General features: G+C 36.7%; 2 protein-coding genes across 3 annotated transcripts; both read right to left on the bottom strand.

Moving 5' to 3' along the window:
• Positions 1 to 1,058: 1,058 nt before the first annotated feature.
• On the bottom strand, positions 1,059 to 14,102 carry stk36 (serine/threonine kinase 36 (fused homolog, Drosophila)). Of its 2 annotated transcripts, none has more exons than XM_060863333.1 (20): positions 12,936 to 14,102; positions 12,694 to 12,834; positions 12,187 to 12,264; positions 10,869 to 10,999; positions 10,323 to 10,572; positions 9,702 to 9,795; positions 9,400 to 9,566; positions 8,087 to 8,259; positions 7,748 to 7,889; positions 6,403 to 6,528; positions 6,029 to 6,196; positions 5,108 to 5,199; positions 4,768 to 4,831; positions 4,534 to 4,644; positions 4,353 to 4,427; positions 4,128 to 4,245; positions 3,891 to 4,017; positions 3,619 to 3,793; positions 2,053 to 3,513; positions 1,059 to 1,709 (listed from the first exon to the last, which is right to left on the bottom strand). In XM_060863333.1, exons 1-20 carry the CDS (start codon positions 13,020 to 13,022, stop codon positions 1,584 to 1,586), a joined length of 3,906 nt encoding a protein of 1,301 aa, XP_060719316.1. In that variant the 5' UTR covers positions 13,023 to 14,102; the 3' UTR covers positions 1,059 to 1,583. The 2 variants fall into 2 exon arrangements, with proteins under 2 accessions (XP_060719316.1, XP_060719317.1); XM_060863334.1 differs by having other exon boundaries at positions 3,619 to 3,790.
• Positions 14,103 to 14,359: 257 nt separating this feature from the next.
• On the bottom strand, positions 14,360 to 21,498 carry pou2af2 (POU class 2 homeobox associating factor 2). Its single transcript, XM_060862929.1, has 5 exons — positions 21,343 to 21,498; positions 18,692 to 18,792; positions 17,367 to 17,409; positions 16,915 to 17,216; positions 14,360 to 15,634 (listed from the first exon to the last, which is right to left on the bottom strand). Exons 1-5 carry the CDS (start codon positions 21,353 to 21,355, stop codon positions 15,215 to 15,217), a joined length of 879 nt encoding a protein of 292 aa, XP_060718912.1. The 5' UTR covers positions 21,356 to 21,498; the 3' UTR covers positions 14,360 to 15,214.
• Between the last annotated feature and the right edge of the window lie 478 nt (positions 21,499 to 21,976).

The following is a 21,976-nucleotide window of genomic DNA, read 5'->3' as shown; positions in this document are numbered from 1 at the left end:
GTCTTCATCTTCTAACGGCTTCACCGGGTTTCTCTCTCTTATCAAAACACACACACACTCACACACTCACTCTCTCTCTCTCTCTCTCTCTCTCTCACACACACACACACACACGCGCGCGCGCGCGCGCGCGGAACTGAAATAGCACACCGGCAAAATGTTCCACCCTCCGCTCTTAAAATAGGCAGTGTGGAAATAGCCTATATTTTCCTTTTAATATCAACCTGAATAAATGACTAGTAGCGTAAAAAAAATAAAAACACTGATGTGAATAAAAGCTGCTTAAAGCGGCTGCAGCCTTAATTAACATCACCAGGTTCCCGAGCGTATAATATTCACTGTTTTTAAACAAAAGCGTAATATCTGAAACCTCACACTGAATAGTTATTTATTTATTTAAAATAAATTAATTTTGTATATTTTTTATAGATAGATAGATAGATAGATAGATATTTTGAGCAATTGTTATAAATAACTAAAAAAAATAAAAATATAACATCCACTCGGCCAAAACCAAACGACAAAATTTTGTCTACACCGACCGGCATTTACAGTTTGAACCAGTTTTATTTTAGCAGATAATTTAGTATTATTTAATATCAGACGAATCCGAAGAGTAAACTAATCACCTCAGAAAGCGGCACGTGTCTTTTTAATAAATACGGCTAAAAGTCTACAGTCTGACCGAACACAAGACCATAAATCACAGTGTTTTAAACTAAACAAATTATTTCAAGCGTTATATAATTTTAAACTATCGAATTTATATAGGCTTAAAGTAGCTTGATACAGGAAGAGATATACAGAAATATCTCGAAGAACACAGCGTCGTGTTTTTCAATGAATTATTTCTATCGTAAGCGAGAATGCATACTTTATGCTTTAAAAAAATAAAAACTAAATAAAATAAAATTAGATATATATTATATTATGTATATTTAATAAGCATATTATAAAATCTACATTTTCCAAAAAAAACTACAGGCTTGTTTCTTTCGCTGCTGCTGTTAAATCCAAAATAAATAAATAAATAAATAAATAAAGAATCTTTTGTCCAAATAATTTATTCAGTGTTCGTGAGGTTACAAAAACTTCCAGGACATCTGCAATTTACTGCAATAAACCGTCTATAAAAATGATTCAAATATCATTACAAGAGAAATAAAGATTAGAGTCTCTTGGACAAGCAGGTCTGAAAAATAATGTCCTTTTTTTTTTTTTTTTTTAAATCAGTGTCATTTAAAACAGAGCATCCTTAGAGTTTACTTACTATAAATATGAACATTCTACAGAATTGTACAAAACTGATCATTTCTATTATACATGTAGGTTGTGCACGCACAGCATCAGGCTAGTCTCAGTCTAAATCACATCTTTGTTGGAATTGCTTAGGTTACAGGCTTTAATCTTTGTCAAAGTTCAAACCCACCCTTCCATAAAAAACAAGCAAACAAACAAACAAACTGTACAGGTTTAATAATTAACAATATGGTAGTTAAGAATAACAACTGCCTGGCACCCAAAAAATAACTCAATAACATGTTGATAATTAAACTAGCATTATAATAACTGCCCTTTTTTTTTTATCTTGGTGTTGATTCTACATTATGTTTCCCCTCTGCTTGACCCATCCGTCTGTAATTGCTCTGAAGTGAAGAACGCTGGGATATGTGGTGGAGTTTAAGCTCAGCTTCAATGGATTTCAGAGCCTTGTGGAGAAAGCAGTTAGAATACCAGAGTAAGACATGCTGGTAAGGAGTTTTCACTTGTTGTTCTCCAAGTCCCTCAGCACAATTGTCAAAATGATGCAATATTTCTCAAATGTGTCTGCACACTGTTTGTTTCGTTAAAACATTCTAGGGGTAAGTGTAATTGTTATGGGGCTGCACTGATCATAGCGCAATAGTGTTGTGCGTTTTATTGCTACTGCACATGAAATTATGGCACTGGATATTTGCCCCATAATAAGGCTAAAATGCAAAACTGTATTAAATTACAATTTTATTTGTAATAATTATGCAATACAAGCATGAAAAACCCCACACCTCTCACCTGCTGCAATGAGTCCTGTTGTCTAAACGCACACAGGGCCGCCAAGGCTTGCCGCCGCACTGCATGATGGGAGTCGGTGCGGACGAGGCAGTGGAGTTGACGGGGAGCATCCACGCTCATCAGTGCTCTTTCACCTCCTGTAATGGTGGCCATGCTCTCTAGGATGATGCAGACTTGATGTCGAATGATGGCATCAGAATCTGAGAGGAGAGAAACTGCTGGAGAAGCTGCTCCCATGGCGACATTGAGCCACTCCTCTGCTGCTATAGAAGTACCTGTAGAACCTAAAGGACAGCCAGAGTCGGCATTTATCTGTTGTCTGGTACCCTCAACCCTTGACCCCATTCCTCCTCTGCCTGTTACAGCTGGAGGGCTGATGGTTCTCCTTCTGCATTCAGTCCCCTGTAAATGCTGGTTCCGCTTTGATGTGACTTCTGTCTTTTTCATCATGCCTAGCCACTTTACTGCAGCCCTACATGCACTCCTACGTACAGAAGGCGCAGAATCAGACAAGCGGCTTAGCAAGTCCTTGAACACTGCTGGCTCGATGGTCCAGTTTGGTCCTGCGTTTAATTTGGAGGAGGTCTGTCTGAAATCTGGTTCTAGGCAAGCCAAGAGGTTGCAGCCAGCAGCTCGGATCCCATCATCATGGTGGAGTACGGCAGCTCGGAGCACAACCGGGTCCACAGGTACAGCAGAGAAGGCCGAGCCAGGTGCACAAGCCTGACACAGCAGAGACAGAAGCTGCACTGCACACCCAAACAGGGATTCATTCTGCAGCAGCATACACAAAAGAGAACTTGCTGTCCTAATATCAGGAGATTGACCTTTGACATCTGATGCATTAGAACAGCCCTTAATTACATTAGTGGGACCTACGCTGTTCTTGGGCTGCTCTAAACTGTCAATAAACCAGCTTTTGTTGCTCTTGTGCCGTGCTGTGGGATGTCTGAGATGGTCTGAGAAGCCTTCGTGAAACTCCAGGCTGTCTAGAAGCTCCTCCACACCTTCATCGTGCTGCTCTATACAATCTTGAAGGTGTTCTATGCTGAGAGTTTTTATGTCTTGTTTGATCTTTGAATTAAAGTCTTTTTCCCTCACATTCGCAGACTTGGTTTTGGATAGCTGGGAGTGCACATTAGGAGGATCCCTTGTGTTCTTACTTTTATTTATACTGACTCTTGTTATGTCTTTGGTTTTCTTAGAGTGATCCCAATCAATTCTGCCCATTTCTAACTGTTTTTTATGAGGAGTGCCAATAAGTCTAGGCTGTTCTGCTACATTCTCAGACTGGTTAAGGTTATTTAGGGTATGGTCTGATGATAGACACTGGGGAAGAAACCCACAGTCCTGGGATGCTGTGGTGAAGCTTGGAACTGCATGCTTAGGGGAGAAAAGGCAAAGACGGCGCAAGAGAGAAAGAGGAAGCTCTAAGAGAGCAGGGGATTGGAGTTGAATCACCTGAAAAGCACATACATGTAGACACATTTCAAGGAATTATATTCAACCAATATATAGAGATATACACCTTACAAACTCTGGCTGTAGAATGATGTATTGACTTGCCTGAACTAAGCCTTCCACTATATTCAGGCTTTGATACGAGTGGAGAATTTTCTCCATTTTCTCCTGGGGCAGCTCCACAGCAAACGGAAAGCGCAGCAACTGGCAGCTCATCACGGCTAGACTATTCATATCAGAGCCACCCCACAGGAGACCCCTTTTAAGTGGTGCTGAGCTGCTAAGAATGAGAGCACGGAGGCGGGTCACAATTAACATGATGTCTAAAATTAAGTTCATCCTACCAGGAGAAGTAAAAAGTCTGGAGGTCAACTGACCTATCTGTAGTCAAGAGACGAACGAGGATGCGGATAAGTTTTTTGTCGTCGTCAAAAAACAGGGAAAGGCAGTCGTGAGGCTCATTGGAGAAAGCAAACAGAGTGATGGATAAAAGGACAGAAAGACCTAGGAGGAGCAAAGAAAAACTGACTAGAATTAAATTGAGGTTCATGGTATATATCAAACATCATTTTTGTATTCTGAAAAAAATATTTATTTATTTTTTTACATTTTACCATCAACTGAAAGAAAATCAGATTTGGCTTCTGTGCTTTCTAGAATAGTGCCAACTTTAGTCCACAAGTGACACCAAACCTCGGAGTTCAAAGAATCATACAGAGCACTGCTTTCACTCTGCAATTGAGGAGAAAATCAGTTTATTACAATGCAGAATTTCTAAAATGTTTACAATCATAATAATTACATGACGAAATCTCACAAAATATACTGAGTGAAATTACCTCATTGAGAAAATAAAGAATTAATGCCAGGACACCGTCACACATGCCCCAGCCAGGAGGCAAAGGGTAATGAGGCTAAGAGAGAGAAAACAAACACATTGTGACTCCCAGGACTTTTACAAATATCGCAGCATAAATAAGCATGACCTTTAAATAGGATGGTAGAAATTCATGTCTGTACCTCCTCTGGTCCTGACAGTAGACCCTCAAGAAGTGCCGTAAGTCTGTCCATGTGGATGTTAACACACACTCCGTAGTGAACAAACAGACTCAGGACTGCAGCTGCTTGTGGCTGGATTAGATAAAAACCCAGAAATGCACCAATCCATAAAGCTCTGGCTTAATTATTAATCAGATACCGGCATCAGTAATAAAAAAAAATATGGTGAAACTGTTGCACAACACAGGGACTTACTGCCAGAGCGTTTAGGTCTGGATGGAGTAATAATGATATCAACAGCTGGCACAAATCCTCAGCTCTAGTGAGAGAAGTAATTATATATAAGATAACAAATAAACTAGTTAATCCAATTACTCATAGCCATGTGTGCAAATAAACAATTATATGCGCTCTGCAAAAATGTTAGCAGTGTTTTTTTTTTCTTCAGCAATTTATTTTTGACATTATTCTGGTAAATATATGATCAAAGATTTTTTTTAATCTTAAAATGGTATAAATATTATTAATATTAATAATCATTAAAAATATCGATGCAGAAGAAGAAACAAATTACTGAGAGTAAATAAAATCAGACCTTTTCTCATTCATTTGCCAGTCAGGCTGGTTCTCCCAAATCGGCAGAAGCACAGCCGTCAGCTCTGCCAGCACCCTCTCGCTCCATGGCTTCTGCAGTCACAACAAATTATACGAGCAATCAGTCTTATTACTGAATATTTATATGATTAATATCAAGATCGGCATTAACCAATGACTTAATTATGTCAGCTCCTTTTATAGAAAGTGTTGAATCAGTGATGAATGTAAATCTACTCATTAGCATAATTAATATTGAGAATAACTTTAATAAAACCCCAAATCCTGGATGAATAATAATCTTTATAAAATTCGATCAGAAAAAAATTAAAAAATAGACCTCAAGTTATGATATGTTTATTGATTTAACAATCTTTTATAAAAACCTAAAAAAAAAACCCTTCATGGCCAAAGTTTTATGATTATGATATGTTTTTAATGGCCCTACAAAGATTAATGTGTACTTACATTGTGGTAAATGTTTCATGTATGCTTGGTAATACAAACCATTATTGTATAATAATAATAATTATCATTGTACTGCAAATCATAACTTTATTTCTCGCTTATGTATTTGTTCTGTAAGCACCAGTGTGAGTCAACCCTGAACTAAGAGTGGGATGATTTTCTGTATAATGAACATTTTTAATACAAAAGAATTGCACCTCTTACTTAAGAAAATGTACAGGAATCAAATTTTTAGTTACTAAGAATAAAGTAAGGATTAGAAGCAGGTATATTTATCTCCAGTAAAACTTAAGGCAAAGGAAATGCCTCATAAGAAAATAATAAATCCAGTAAAGTGGCGTTTGTGTGTGTGTATGTATGTATACATATAGTATATATCGTAAGTAGTTAGATATTCGTATCTGACCGTTTGTTAATAAACAAGACAGCTATATAGTTATATAAGTACTATTACCTTTAATACTTCAGGACTGCTAAACATCACCTCAATCAGACTAAATAAAAGGTGAAGCACATCGATCTCCTTGCCGATTCTCTTGACATCAGGGGTGAGGAAAATGGAAGTGAGGATCTTGAGGAGGTGAAGCATAGTGGAAGGCTCTTCTAACTTTCCAGTGAGGAGCTGTGCAAAGAAAGAGGTGTTTAATTTAATCTCTAATGCATTTAACACTGCGTGGGTTTTTTTTTTGACCAATTACTACACATACCTTACGGCTTCAGGCAGCAACAACTACAGCACAGTATTTACAACAAAGCCCTTGATAATAATTACGCTTAACCAACAAGACTATCGTTTAATTTAAAACACAAAGAGTAATTTCGGTTTGCCTGCTCCTTGCATCTGAGGAGCTTGTTCTTCAGTTTCTGATGGATGTGAGGATCCATAAGCATAGACATGTGATCCGTCACTTCAGCCAAACGCTGCCACTCTTCATCACTGTTAACATCTTGCTCCTGGGCAAAGTGCAGAGGGACATGTTATAGAAGTGAGGTATTGTTTACAAGTTTATTGCAGTTCCGTCAAATGCACTTAAGTGATGTTCACTCAGTTGCCATTTTAATAGAAACACCTTCTGTTCTTTCATGCATGTATCCAACCTGGAAGCAGTACAATGCATACAGTCATGATGATACAAGAGCTTTGCAATGAACATCGTAATGAGTATAAAAAAAATATATATATTTTTTTTTTGTAACTTTGTGGCATTGTTGTAAGTGGCAGACAGTCTGATTGGAGTATTCCAAGCACATCGGTGTGTAGAGTATGCACAAAGTAATAGAAAAAAAACACTGCTTGGTGTTTTTATGCAATATTCAATTCTCCAGTTTAGGGGAGTCTGTTTCCACTCAAGCCTCAACCTCTTGTCCTTGCCGGGCAACATTGGAAACAGATGTAATATAGCAGCTATATGTAATAGCTCATCCTCCTCAAAGTTCATCATGTTGTGCTTTTCTGCTCACTACAGCTGTAAAGAGTGCTTATCTGAGATGCTGTCATCCCAAATCAAACCGGTCAGACCTCCTTCATCAATAAGGTGTTTCCTAACTGAACTGGCACTCACTGGATGTTTTTTTTGTTTTTTCTCCTCTTCGTTCTGCATAAAATCTACAGACTGTTGTTTGTTAAAATCCCAGGAGATCATCAGTTGCTGAAATACTGAAATCAACCCATCTGGCATCAACATCCCTGCTACAGACAAAGTCACCGAGATCATATGTTTCCCTACTCTCATGTGTGATATGAACATTAATCAAAGCCCTTTCACCTGTAGCTGCATGAGTTTATGCACCACAGTCACATGATTGGCTGATTGGATAATTACAGGACTGTTCCTATTAAAGTGGCCAGTGAGTGTACTTTTACTAAATAATTATTATATGTTACCTAAAGATATTTCTGTGTGTGTGTGTGTGTGTGTGTGTGTATGTGTGTGTATGTGTGTGTATGTGTATATATATGTCATTGGGTCAATTACATTTGCTTATTTAAGATTTATGCTAGAATGACATGAAACAATCTGAATCTTCTGGCTCTAGTGCAGGATCATCATCTACTGATGTTATTCATAATAACCAACGTAATTGATCATTCATTTTCCGATACAATAAATCAAACGTCTTTTTCTTCTCTCAAGTGCTTGAAAAAGCAATAAATTCCACAATGATTACTAACATCACTGTCCATCCGAACAGAAGCCAAGTTGGTGTGTCCAGGTCTGGAGCGTCTGACCATCATCCCTGGCCCGACCTCCACCGAAGGAAACTCTCTCTCAAAGTCCCTGCTGATTTGGCCCTTACATGGAGCCGGACTCACACTGAAAACACAACAACAACGAAACACACACAACTTTGTGTATGAAGCATATTTTAACAGAGTACAGTTTTTAGCCTTTCGGTAATTCTTTACACTTTTGATTCTTTTCATATGATCAAAAATGTCTTTGCAGTGTTTCTGGTGTGAGTTGCAATTTTTTTTTTCATGTTACATTCAAATTCGGAGCACAAATACTACCTGGCAACACCAATGTCATTGGCTTGATGCTGATTGGCTGGTGAATGAGCTGAATTTCGACACACTGTAAAGGTGCTGCCCAATGAATGGTTGCTGGTGGGGGCTTCTCCAGCCGGGGCAGTTTTGGTGCGAGGCTGGTTGTTAACAAGTGCTTTCACGATCTTCAACTGGTCCTGTACAATCAAAACAAACCACATCTACATAAAGCTCTTCAGATTTAGCACCCCATACTATTCGAAATAAACTTTAGACTATATTTGAAACTGAATAGCTGATATTTTACTGGGTCACGTAGGACAAATTTTGATTGTGTATATATATATATATATATATTTTATATGTTTTACTATATATATATATATTACTATATATATATATATATATATATATATATATATATATATATATATATTTATATATATATATTGATTTCTGTAATGAGACACCTTTATCAAAGAGACCAGGGTTTTTTTCTGAAATTTAAATAAATTAAACAGCAGGGTGTGGGGATATTCTATAAATACTCTGTCATACATTAGATAAAGAGAAAGACAGACAGACATTTTTTGATCCCGGAGGATAATCAAGCATCCGGTAGCAATATACGGAAAAATAAGATTATCACAACACAGTAACCAGTACAGAGTGTCATATATGGTCTATCTGCAGGTATGTTTTTAAGAATTTTTAATGCCCAGAAAAATGAAATTTAAAACCTAATTCTTTTCAAAAATCACAAACACACACACACACACACACACACACACAGAGTTTATGTTGATCGTATTGCAAGAAAAAACATTTTTTCTTTCATAGAGGTCAGTTCATGAAAGAAAGTTAAAAAGTATAATGTCGCAGCGTATAGTGAGTTTTGAAATAGACTGAGAAACCAGTAAGAGTATTTGACTTGAATTTGTCATTTCCTCAAATTGACGACTGTGTAGCTAACGTTAGCATCAGTTTAGTACAGGCACTTGCATCATGCAACTGACTCTGTATTATCCATTATGTGTGAGAGAAGTGGAGTTTGTTTATAAAATTATTCAATTGAATTGTATAAAACATAAATAACATGACACAAAAGGAGAAATTGCAGAAAATTGTTTACAGTAGCAGGCTCAGGGCCTTTAATTAAAAAAAAATTTAAGGACTTTAAGGAACTGTGCTAAATTGAGATTCATATGGTTACATATTTTAAACTACCGCTATGAGACTCTGAAATAATAATTTATTTTTCCATTTCATAACACCATTCCATTCATGAACCTCATCTTATATTCTGTGTAATAAACTTGTGTGGTATTTAAACTCACCTGTTTTTTCTTCTGCTTTTTGTCATGCAGGTCTCTGGCTCTGTGCATTAATTTGCCCTTTCCACAGCGAGGTGCAGATTTTTCTGCCACCTGCTGCTGCTTCATGGCTTGGACGTCTGCAGTGGGCATTATGGTCAGGGGTTTGCACGATCCCTCGTCTGGTAAAACTGTCCAAACACAACAACGTGACTGTTTTACTACCACTCACAGTATATTACACATCTTTCACAGAATTTAATATGTTAATAAACTGATCTTTATTTTTGAGAGCAATCTTAAAAGCTTATAAACTTTGCTCTCACCTAAGACTCCATCTGCTACAAATGGATGGTGAAGAAGGCCAGGCCAGGTCAGCCTCTTCTGTGGGTCTTTATTCAACAGACCCTTCAGAAAACTCTGTCAAACATTAAGGGATTGCGAATAATCTTACAGATTAACTCGAAGGCACATTTAATTACACATTATTTTTCATGACAAACATATGGCAACCATGATTTTGAATTTATGTGAAAATTACTGACATTAGAAATCATTTTATTGACCCTGGTGCGTTAAATTCTGCTTTTTCATTATTTGCTTGCACATTAAATTATTAAAGTCTAATTTAATTCATATTCAGGGTTTAAAATATGAACAAAATCTTACAGGACAAAGGCAGCCTCACACTAAATTTAAAAACAAACAAGGTTTATAATGTAGCATATAACAGCATAAGGCATATATTTTGAAAATGATCAATTCTGTCATGATACATAAAACTATTTCATAATAATGACTACAAATCAGTGCAGTCATTATTGTGCAGCTCCAGTCAAGACTATTGCCATGATTGTTATGTCATGTTATGTCTATTGTATGTTTTTCTACACCCATTTTTAAATCATTCTGAGAGATAATGTTTGTGTTGTTGTGAAACTCAGTACCATGCAGCCCTGGCTCATATTTTCTGGCCATTTGACCGGGTCCTTGACAATCAGGCGCACAAGATGAAAGATGGAGTTGGTGTAGAACGGCGGCGCCCCCGTGTGGAGCTCGTAGAGAATGCAGCCCAAAGACCAGAGGTCAGCTGTGTGGTCGTAGGGTTTCTCTTCCACCAACTCCGGAGACATGTACAGAGGAGTCCCCTTAATGGAGGTTAACACCAGCGTAGACACACTCATGGCCCGGGCAAATCTGTAAGGACGTTAAGGTGAGTGATGCGGTGAACATTTGGGTTTGTCACAACGGCAAAGAATCTAGTCAAATGAGTTTTAAATACAGGATTGTTTTTACTTTGATTCTAAAAGGGAGACTTTTTTTTTTTAAATAAACGAATAAATAAAAAAAAAACATTACTACATAACAACTTGACAAAAATCCTATAATATTATTATCATTATCATTAGGATTTTTATTATAAACTTATAAGATTGAGTAGTAGTATTTACAGTATGGCTGCTACTTTACATAGCACCTTGTGCAGTACAAACCCAAAGTCACAGAGCTTCACCACACCCCCTTTGCCCAGAAGGATGTTCTGTGGTTTCATGTCGCGGTGCAATATACGATGGGAGTGCAAGTAATACAGGGCCGATACCAGCTGGCAAGCTATCTCTCGCACCTACACACAGCAAAACAACGAATGTAAGAAAGATGGCTATTCGCAGAAACCAGGTGTCTATTTCAGTTGAGCTGGCTGTCATTCTGTCATCCATGTGTACTCTATTGCAACTCTGACATCAGTATGACATATATTGGAACTAACTTTGCCGATAATTAGCTGCTTCCATCCAAATGTTTTGCAAAATTGTAAATTTCAAAAATGTCAACAATTGTTCACTGTGAATATGTTGAAGAGGGCACAACAAAATGATGTAATGAAATGAGGACAAGGACCGGAGCATGTGCCTGCTACATCACCATTTATTTCTCAAATATGCATATTTATAACATATTCTCTTGCTGAGGTCCTTAAAGTGGGGTTCAAGACCCCAAAGTATCTATGCAGCCCAAGCTTGACTATGGGGTCTGTGATTTCTTTTCTTTTACATTGACAGAAATCACATCCAATTTTTATCCTAATTATTATCCAAATCATTTAGTATTGAGTTCTGAACAGTTATTAAAAGATTTGACTGGTCCCTTGAAGTGACTGGGTTTAATCCAAACCTCATTGCCTCCCAAAGCAGCCTTTAACAGCAGAAAGCTCAGGAATATAAAAAATGCTCGATGGCATCTATTAAATTTTTTTAAATAAAATTATATATATATATATATATATATATATATATATATATATATATATATATATATATATATATATAACTTTAAACAATTAAGTTATTAGGGGAGTAAGAATTATTATGAAGTGACTGGGGGTTTAATCCAAACCTCACTGCCTCCCAAAGCAGCCTTTAACAGCAGAAAGCTTAGGAATAAAATAAATGCTTGATGGCATCTAAAAAAATTATATTAGATTATATATATAAGTAAGAATTATATATATATATATATATATATATATATATATATATATATATATATATATATATATATATATATATGTATACATATATAAGTAAGAATTATTATATAGTAACCGAATAATCGAATTGTATTTGAATGTAAGGTTCTGAGGCTTAAAGAAGTCTGAAAACTCCTGTCTTAATGAAAATGGCAAATATTTTAAATATTGATATTTTTCAGATTTTTATGCATACATGTAAAACTAAAAGTCTCATAAGAAACCCCATAACAGTGATCAGGGATGTTGATGACTATCAGTGACCGTATGTATCCCTTATGTACCTGGCTCTCAGGTAAACATCCATCATCTTCCAGGATTTGAAACAATTCACCTTCTGCATACTCAGTCACAACTACCACCTGCCAGGGGAACACAAATGACCTTCTTTTAGTGCACAGTAAAAATACTTATGCAGTTTTCCAATTTTAGGTTTTCTAAGCCATTCATCCCAGAAATCCAGATGTGAATCCTGACCTTTTGAAAGCTCTGTTTGTACATTAACGCCATGTTATTAGAGCTGTTATTAAGTAAGAATTTTTTTTTTTTGCAGTATAATTAGCCAAATGACCTCCGGTGCTAAAGAGATTTTTTTTTTCCTTCTGCTAACGTCTGAATATACGATTACGTTTTGCCTAACAGTGTAATTTACCAAGAGATTTGAATGGGAAAATTGGAAACGCTGCCAGCGATTTTCGTTTGAGCCGTTGCACTGGATTCTCCGCCAAATAGCTCTAATACGTGTAGAATATATAAATACACGACCACCTAAAGAAAATACAACATATTACCTCGGTTTGTGTCTCAAAACTGTCCAAAAGCAGAACTATGTTTGGATGCTTGAGTCCCCTCATGATCTCAATCTCTCTCTTCAGGCTCCGAAGCTCTTTTTCAGAGCGACCCACTTTAGGGATGAACTTTAAAGCCACAACCTGGAAATATTTACCTGTCAGTTTTGCCTAAATATGACCGGTAGCTTTCCTTATACAATCCCTTTATAATAATGTTTAGAATTGTAACTGTTAGCACAAACCTGGCCGCTAAACTTTCGACGACCTTTTTTCACTCGACCAAATGAGCCTTCGCCTATCAGCTCCAAAACATGGTACTGCTCCATCATTAGAGTTACAGAGGAATATCAACACCTTCTAAACAATTAATTTTATTAATTTGTCAGGTTTAGTAGGCAAGAATAGATTACAAAAACACTCATTGTGCTGCGTTACAACAAACGCGAAGACAATAAACTTAAATAAACTGAAATAAACAACTAGTTTTAGACATTAATAAGCCCTCAGGTTAGCCGGTTAACAGTTAGCTAGCCACACTGTGATGTGGCTAGCTAATTGTTTTAAAGAACTTTTAAATAAGTGTGAATTATCCATTAACAGGTTCTACACCACCGAGTTTAACAGTGTTAAAGTGAAGCGTTTTCTAGTCCGCAGATTATTGTTGATACAAAGCTGAGCAAACTTTTGAAAAAGTTCCGTTATTGTATCGTACAACTCAACCAGGTACAAAAACAAACAGCGCCTAGCAACTTTAGTAACAGATCATCCAATAGCCCTCTTAGAAAGTGTACTCCAAGCAAAAAAGAACTAATATTCCAATGGCATGAGAAACGGAATACGGAGTTTTAAATGTTAATTTCTTAAAAGCGGGTTAATCTCTTGCTACTTCACTTGCTTTATAAAATAAACACGATAAAACATAACTGTTTAGGACAGGCGATGATACGGTTTACTATTTTAGCTCGCTGACAACGGGGGCCTTAGCTTAGCAACGTTTTGGCGTCATAGCAACGAATCGCCCACCTAGTAGAGGTCATGTCCATAAACTGATCGCCAAATGGCTCCTTAAGGCAGTGTTTCTTTTTGTCTGTGGCCGGGAACCTTTTAACTGCAATTATCTTATAAACATCCAACGGTTTAAACATCAATAAAATAGTTTAAATATGTAACAGAATGTCATATATTCTGTATTCATAATTAATACTCATAATGTCTATTGTATCACATCTGCATTGACTTGTAGTCCGTATTATCTTGTATAGTATAGTGTTATTTATGTCTGTACTTTTGATAGTCACAAACAGCTGGAACCAAATTCCTTGTGTGTGTCAACACACTTGGCCAATAAACCTGATTCTCATTCTGAATCTGATGCTATCAATAAAATTCTGGTTAGTTGTCTAGCTAATATAAGGCTTGACTTTTTTGACATTTTGATTAAACACATTCAAATCAAGTGACTTTGATAATTGTGGCACTATGGTAATATAAATACATAAAGACAATCTCAGTCTCTTTGGGTCCTTGACCCCACTCTGACAGCGAGCACAATATAAAAAAAAAAAGACAACCTAATAAAAATAAAGACTGATCATAAGCCCGGCAAACAGAACATGCAAATATGTCTGGTACTGAGAAAACAAGTGCCTACAAATCACATGCATCATTTGTGACTAAACAAAAGTCTTTTATTTTCCTCGGATAGTTTTCTTGACACAAGAACATAAGACAAACGATATGAACTGCAAAACCTATCTCTGTTTCTACTTCCTTAACTACCTGTGACCAGTCCTATGAAGTCCCTAATAATGTGGGGATGCACAACAGTACTAGAACATATGCAGATAATTTTTGTTTTTACCCTCACATCACCACTTTACTATTATTGCTCGACAAATATGTATTGACAGAAATAATATAAAAATAATTATATAATAATTAACCCAAGTTTCAGATGTTCGTGTCTGTCCACGGAAGGAGAAAATGCAGTATTTGGAAAGACAAAGTGTAGTTTTACAGCAGTTGCAAAGCCTGTGTAATTTGATCTATTATCATCTAAAATGTAAAATTGAAATAAATCAAAAATGTCAGCATTAGCATATATTAGAAAATATCTCCAGCAAAGGCTCTTAACCTTCATATTGGTGTAAAATGTCTAGTCTGAAACATGTTTAATATATCGGTACCATTCTTAAAAGACAAAGACTAATGAAAGATTGTTGATTATTAAATCCTTCCACAAATTATTTGCTAGAGCTATTCATATAATAACTGTCAATGAATCCAAAAGGAACCTGTATTAATTTGAAGTCATATTAAAATCAATTTACTAATCTCTACAAAGAAAAAAAAAACAACAACAACAACAAGATTGAAGCTTTTTCACAGCTATAGACCTCATTAAATATAGGCTTTTATGCAAACTTCAGCTGAAAATCCACCAGTTCTTGGGTGCCATATTTCAGGTTATAACTTCTTCATGAGTTCAGTTCTACATCCGCTTAAAGGCTTCAATGCCTTTTTAAAAAGCCCGCCTTGTCTCATAGGACATCCACGAGCTGCTTCCATCATCTTTGGCCCAGGCTTGAGCAGTAGTGTCACTGAGAGATGCTACACCACCACCAGCCTCATCTGAAGACACGGACGCCATCTTCACCACGGTCAGATCTCCCGGATTAGTCATGTATGGAGGGCAGGAGTAGCTGGAGGCTGAGCTGTAGCTGGCTGCTGGGTAATGGACATCTTCCAGCGTTTGCAGAGTGTAAGGCTGGGAGCTTGAGGGGACAGATCCACTGCTGCGGCTTGTCGAAAGCCGATATGGAGAGGAACTGCCCGAATCAGCACCCAGAGACGGAGAATCTGCCACCGGGGCTGTGCCTTCAGGGCAAAGAACCTCCGGCTGACTGACGTGATCTTCTGAAGGCTGCTCCCATGGATCTCTCTGTGGAAGATTAGTGGGGGAAAAACATATCACAAAGGAAGCATGAGGTTATGCTTGGGATAGAACACCTGAGAATGTGTTACACAATATTTCTCTTGGACGATTATGTTTCTTTACTTTTAACCCCTTAAACATCCACCACAAGTTGAATCCACTTTTGTAACTACAGACCTCTCATATTTTATGATGGAAAAACTAAATAAGAAGCTGAGATTGAAACTAAAGGCCAAAAAACATAATACATCAGTGATTCTCCTGCTTAGATTTCAATGTTAACTGTTGTTAATGTACCAGTTTTATTTTGGGGCAAAAATCTCTGCTTTTCTAAAACTGACAGACACAAAGTAACTGAAAATAATATAAAAATCTACAGCCATTAATCAATATATAAATCTATGAAAATGGCTCCAAATGATGAGAAATGACACAAAATATCTGGAAACGTGTCAAGTGGGTTATTAATTAGGAATTAAAAGATCAATCTAGTTATTGTTTCTAATGTTATTGTTTCTAATCATGTTTTTAGTTAAATTTGCAAAAAACATTCGCAACTTTTGTGTTGCAAATGTTTTCTGTAAGTGCAACCTCGACAGTGAATGATGTCACACTGTAAACAAGCAGAACCAGAAAAAGCCATGATCTGATTCTATACGTTGAAGGCAGAGTAACAGAAGGTAGAAATGTTTAGCCGATTTACCCAATAGCAGTCATTACATGCGTGACAACCTGCACAAAGCTAAACAAACTTTAGAGTAGCTTAGTGAAGTAGCTAAATATGAAAAATATATTATTTTAAATTAATATAATACTTTAAATGAGAGGTTTATACATAAACAATTCTAGAGAGAATATTCCATAACTGACAAGTAACTCTTCAAAAACTAAAAAAAAAAAACTGCACTACAAATAGTTCCAAAAAGCTCTAATAATCATTTTCTGGGTATAATGTGAGGCTTTGACATTATTTGTATATGTATATGTTCAAATGAAGCACAGCGCTGACTCTTTAATAATTATGGCACTCTGCCTGAATGATGGCATGTCATTGTGTGCGTTTCCATAGAATTTCTAACAGCTTACCATCCATGCCATCGTTGTGTAATTATAATAATTCTGACATAAAAGAACACTAATCAGGGATAATACATTTTTATTATACTAAGGGTATAATAAAAGTAGGTTTATATATCAGTTAACACAGCCTGTGATACCTCTTTTTAACACACTTTTATGCTTTTTCACTTTTAATGTGACTGGAACTTTAATGAACAGCTCAATACCAGGAGCAGATGTGATGATGTCTCGCCGGACAGAGGCAGCAGTGTAGACAGTGCAGACGGGGAAAACAGTGACCCTCCGCCAGCTGTGTAAGCAGTCGCACTCCTGTAATCTCCGAACGAATCTGGCTGGTAGTAGCTGTCGATGAATGAGGGGTAGCTGGACGAGTGCTCGTAAGAGAAGGCCTTGGTGCCCAGAGCAGAAGAGTATGAGTCTGAGGAGTACTGCTTCATTGGGTGGCACAGCTCGGAATCAGGAAGGAAAGGCCTGCGCATGCTGTAGTATCCAGGAAGCATGTGAGCACCTACAGGAGGAAGCAGGAAGTCTAAGTTACTGGACTGAATGTCAGTGAATTAGCTCTGTCATCACTTCCAGCCGTCAGGTTTTAGACATGTTTAATTAGGCAGTGGTGTGTAGGAACTTTATCTGGTGATGAAGGACAAGATGAACTCACCTGGCATTTGTACAAAAGAAGGCTGGGAGGAACTGGCTGCAGCCTGAAAACCACACAAATTTATAGATGTAATTATAATTGCTTGAGGGCAGCGCGTTAGTCACGAAAAATACAGAAACCTATTAAACCTATTAAATTTCTGATAATGTGTATAAACTCAAAAAAGACAATGATGTGCTTTAAACAATAAAGGTGTTGCAAAACTTTACAAAACGTTGGTGGATGAGTTTTTTGGTGGGGCACTAGTATGAAATCCCTGGCGTGGCACTCTGCTTTCACAAAGCCAGTGCGAACACAGAGTCGAAGACAGGAAGGCTCTAGTACACAAGCTGATTCTGTTGAAAGCCAGGCAAATTTTGTGGTAGGATATTTGAATGTGATTTGCCAGTGTCACAATAGCACCACCCCGTGCGTGTGTGTCTGTGTGTGTGTGTATGTGTGTGCACGGTTGCCTCCGGTGTTGTGTGCTCCTTGAGGGTCTAAAGAAATGATCAGATGACTGGGAGCATGTCCCAATAGATAATACTTGGGGTGGGGGTGGTGGGGGTGGGGGTGGTGTATTGTTGATATATGTGTTAAGAGGTAAATAGTTAAATAGTTATACTTTATGCTAACTTTTCTATAACATAGTACCGGTGGTGAGTATTAATTCACACTTTTGAAAAGACTGAGACATGTACTTTATGTTTAAATGATGTAGTAATATATGAAATGAAACCAAATACTTAAGAAGCTCGCTACCGGTGCTGACTTTGGCAGGACTGTGTGCTAGTGCCATGCGCTTGCCCCTGTGAAATTTGCATGAAGCTCGATTAGGGCCATTAGTACAAAGTAAGGAGGGGGAAGGGAGTGGAAAAGGGGTGTCTGTGTGTACACGCAGCAGCAAGCCTAGCACAAGGAATGATCTGTTCTGTTTGTCTTTGGTTGAGGTTAAGGTCTCGGCAGTGACCTAATGCTACATTTAACCGTCTGTCTACAACAATGCACTACTTATCTGGACCCTTTCAGGAAGACTTGTGCTTGTGCGGGCAGGTGCATCTGATACCGATCTCTCAGCCGTGACAAGAGACATCCAACTCATCCATCACATGCTCACATTATATTATAGATGATACTCTACATGTTCCCAAAGTTTTCGATTTTATATACAGAATCAAACATTTTACTTTACTAGACATTTTTGTCTGAGATCCATATTACATATTACTCTACATGTCAGGATTACGTGATTGTATACATCAGTAATGTAAAAATACTACATATAAATAAGCATGTATAAACGTATAAAAGGTCTCTGCTAGGAATAGAAAATAATGAAAACTTACGCTGAATCGTGGTACATTTGTTTGCCTTGATCGTTTCTCAGCTAGCAGGTCTTTGACTGTGTGCTTGACCCTCACACCTTGGTACACTCTCTTTGAATACTCTGTTGAACACAAAACATCTATTTAGTACTTTTATTATTTATGCCACACCTTAAAATTATTAATGATCAACTGGTTATTACGAGAATAAGTAAATAAACAGTAAAGTCATTTAGAAGATCAACATTGTTTAGGCTGAGACCAGAACTGTGTTTTTTTCCCGCAATTATATTGTTGTTCTTTGGCACTAACACACAAGGTGTGGTGAAGCCTTAACAGGTTATTATTACGTTTGTTCACCCTGAAGCTTTCATATGATCTGTGTTTAACGAAACATTTAATAATGTTCGGTATCAACAAGATCAGTTTTCTTTCTAGTCTTAGAATGAAAAGATATATCTTTCTAACCGTAAAATGATATTTTTTTTATATGGATAGCAATGATATTTAGATGTTATGTATGTTAGCAACACAAAGGTCAGAACACTATGCTATAACAGATTAAATGACCAGGTTAATATTTTTTAAGAAAAAAAAAAGACTTTTCAGCATAACCAATCCATGAAAAAAGCTACTTCCTTCTTCCCAGTTAATGCCTGATGAAAAAGGGGAATCTGACTGAAACGGCAAAGTCAAACTTTAGACAGTTTAACATTTTATGATGTGATCTTATATGTTTGCGCTTGTTTTAGAGAAACCACTCGCTAGTCTCGCACAGTGTTCCATGGAATCATGATAATATGTAACATTCTTTCCTGGTTGTGGTAACAGTGAGTCAGGTAACAGAAATAACTAGCTGGATAAAACACTGGGGATGCAACATGAAAATTCTATTATTAGGATGTAATTATATATGCACACACACAGACAAGCACACGCATGCACACACACACACACACATATACACACACACACAGTGAAACTTTGGGAAAATTGTATATATGATAGCAGTGGACAATACACACGACTTCAAATAAGGTAAAATAACAAAAAAACATATAAAAGTATTGTGCCAATCTGTTATTTATATGCAGTGATGTATAAACACAAACAACACTACAAGCTTTGACACATTACACTCTGTTATTGCATTTGGGTTTGGTAACACGGCTAAAATGATCATGGAAGAGATCCCACAAGACTTAAAAAAATTAATAAGCCTACTCTTTAGATCAATTAACATAATCGGCTATTTAATTTAAAGAAAAAGATTTATGTATATACACCTAAATGTTTCTATGACCACAAATATATGGTTTCATGAGAAGAGCTAGCCCTTATTTCATAAGTGTGACTATAAGCAAAAAGAGAATGATGACACATATTGCCAAACATCTGTTCTCCAAACCCCTTACAGTGGGAAACTTGAGTCACAAACATATATTTGTTGTCCAGTTGCCAGCAATTTAAAAAAAAAAAAAAAGTTTTTAAGACTACTTCTAATAAATAATTCCTTATAGATAAGGATATGTTTTATACAATTTAATTGTTGATGCCAGAATATATTGGCTTAATAGAATCTAGAGTGTTTATTATTCAGTCAATAACCAAATTCTAAAGGATTTATACTTTACGTGGTTGCTAGAGCTCAATCGTGCAATTGTGACATAAAGCAATGGCCAAAGCTCTGTTGTCTGTCAAGTCAAATGTAAAGGAATACATACACACCACACATTGTCAAATATTGTTTGACAATGTTGATTGATATATATGAACATTGTAGAATCAGCTTTTATGCATATTTGATTCTTTGACGCATGTTTGTGTGTGAATTTATGTGTGTGTGTGTGTGTGTGTGTTTGTGTAGTTTCTGTAAGGAAGCTCTGAGAAGCCTTTGAAAAACCATGGCTTTAGACTGCTAGGAAGCTATGAAAAATAATTAAGGCCCTTAAAATATAATTTCCTACTTCAGTTAAGTTTCTTGTTCACTGATATTGCGTTATTCATTTTGAAACCTAAATCAACTAGGAATACAGTTGTTAAATCCTATATAGGGATTTGTGTAAATTTGTAGGACAAAATTGTCACACTGAATCCCATCATATATTTTCTTACCCCATAAACAACATTTAAAATGTTTTAAATGCTCACAAAACATACATAAAATAGTCAAAAATCATACAAAAAATAGTCATAAAAAATAGTCTAAAACCGGTCCGTACCTTGTCATACCTTTACTACGTATCACTTGTTAGAAAGTATTTTTTTTTAGCTTTAGCTTTAAGCAGTCTTATTAAGCAGTGAATTAATTAATTAATTTAAAAGATGCAAAAATAAAGATGAATATAAGTTAAAAGTTTAAAATATATATATATATATATATATATATATATATATATATATATATATATATATATATATATATATGGATAAAAGTTCAAAGTTTTAAAGAAGGAAAGTGAACCCTTGGGGTTTTGCCCCTGTGACAAGGAAAGCTTCAGTTTAGTACTATTTGTTTTCTGCAATAAATATTATAGCTTGTTCAGTCGAGCAGAATCTGTTATATAATGTCCCTGCTTTACAGAATACGTCTCTGATTATAATACTATACACAGAACGTGTTATTACATGAACATAGGAAAGAAGATAAAGTGAATAAAGTGAGTTCTCACCTGTCTCCATCATGACTTGTGGCTTATGGGCTACAGTGTGCTTGCAGGAGGTCACTTTGGCTTTCTAGTCCAGCAGTAGTGATACAGTGAGCCATTTAAAAGCCATATGCAGACATGCTCATAGAGGCCCAGGTGAGCGCACCCATACATTTATACCTCCCTCCTGGTGGCCCTGCTCATGCCTTCATGATTTGTGTACATGCAAATAATTGGCTGCAGGACGTTTCTCGGTTATTTGCATCCCAGGCTAACATGCTAGATTAGGAGAGGACGAATCGTGTGCTGCAGCAAAATGGAAAAATGGGACACACGTGTTGGGCTGATAAGGAACGGCAGACATGGGAGTCGAGGTTAATTTTCAGCATTTATAACAGTAATTTATAAACAGATGTAAGACAGTCTCCGTGAAAAAGCCCCATGATCACACACACGACGGGGGATTTTCCTCTTGTGAACAACGGCACAATTCTCCTGTCAAACTACGCAATGTAGCTGCTGCTGTCTCGCACACGGGTTGCCAGATTGAACACCCATTTCTACGGGAGATCGGATCTATTACGCAGGCGTTAAAGACATCGCTTTTGGGTGCTGGATAGAGTAGGATTATAATTTAGCTACAGATAATTTTATTTTT

This window comes from Tachysurus vachellii, chromosome 26, assembly GCF_030014155.1.
Source record: "Tachysurus vachellii isolate PV-2020 chromosome 26, HZAU_Pvac_v1, whole genome shotgun sequence".
Lineage (NCBI taxonomy): Eukaryota > Metazoa > Chordata > Actinopteri > Siluriformes > Bagridae > Tachysurus > Tachysurus vachellii.
This window is presented reverse-complemented; position numbering and strand designations above follow the sequence as displayed.

Coding starts and splice junctions, on each gene's coding strand:
- pou2af2 (XM_060862929.1), bottom strand. Junction 17,410..18,691: donor CAAATGTACCACGATTCAGC/GTAAGTTTTCAT, acceptor TGTGGTTTTCAG/GCTGCAGCCAGTTCCTCCCA. Junction 17,217..17,366: donor TTCTTTTGTACAAATGCCAG/GTGAGTTCATCT, acceptor TTCCTCCTGTAG/GTGCTCACATGCTTCCTGGA.
- stk36 (XM_060863333.1), bottom strand. CDS start 13,022: ATGATGGAGCAGTACCATGTTTTGGAGCTGATAGGCGAAGGCTCATTT. Junction 4,246..4,352: donor TTCTTTATTTTCTCAATGAG/GTAATTTCACTC, acceptor CCTCAATTGCAG/AGTGAAAGCAGTGCTCTGTA. Junction 4,018..4,127: donor TGATTTTCTTTCAGTTGATG/GTAAAATGTAAA, acceptor TGCTCCTCCTAG/GTCTTTCTGTCCTTTTATCC.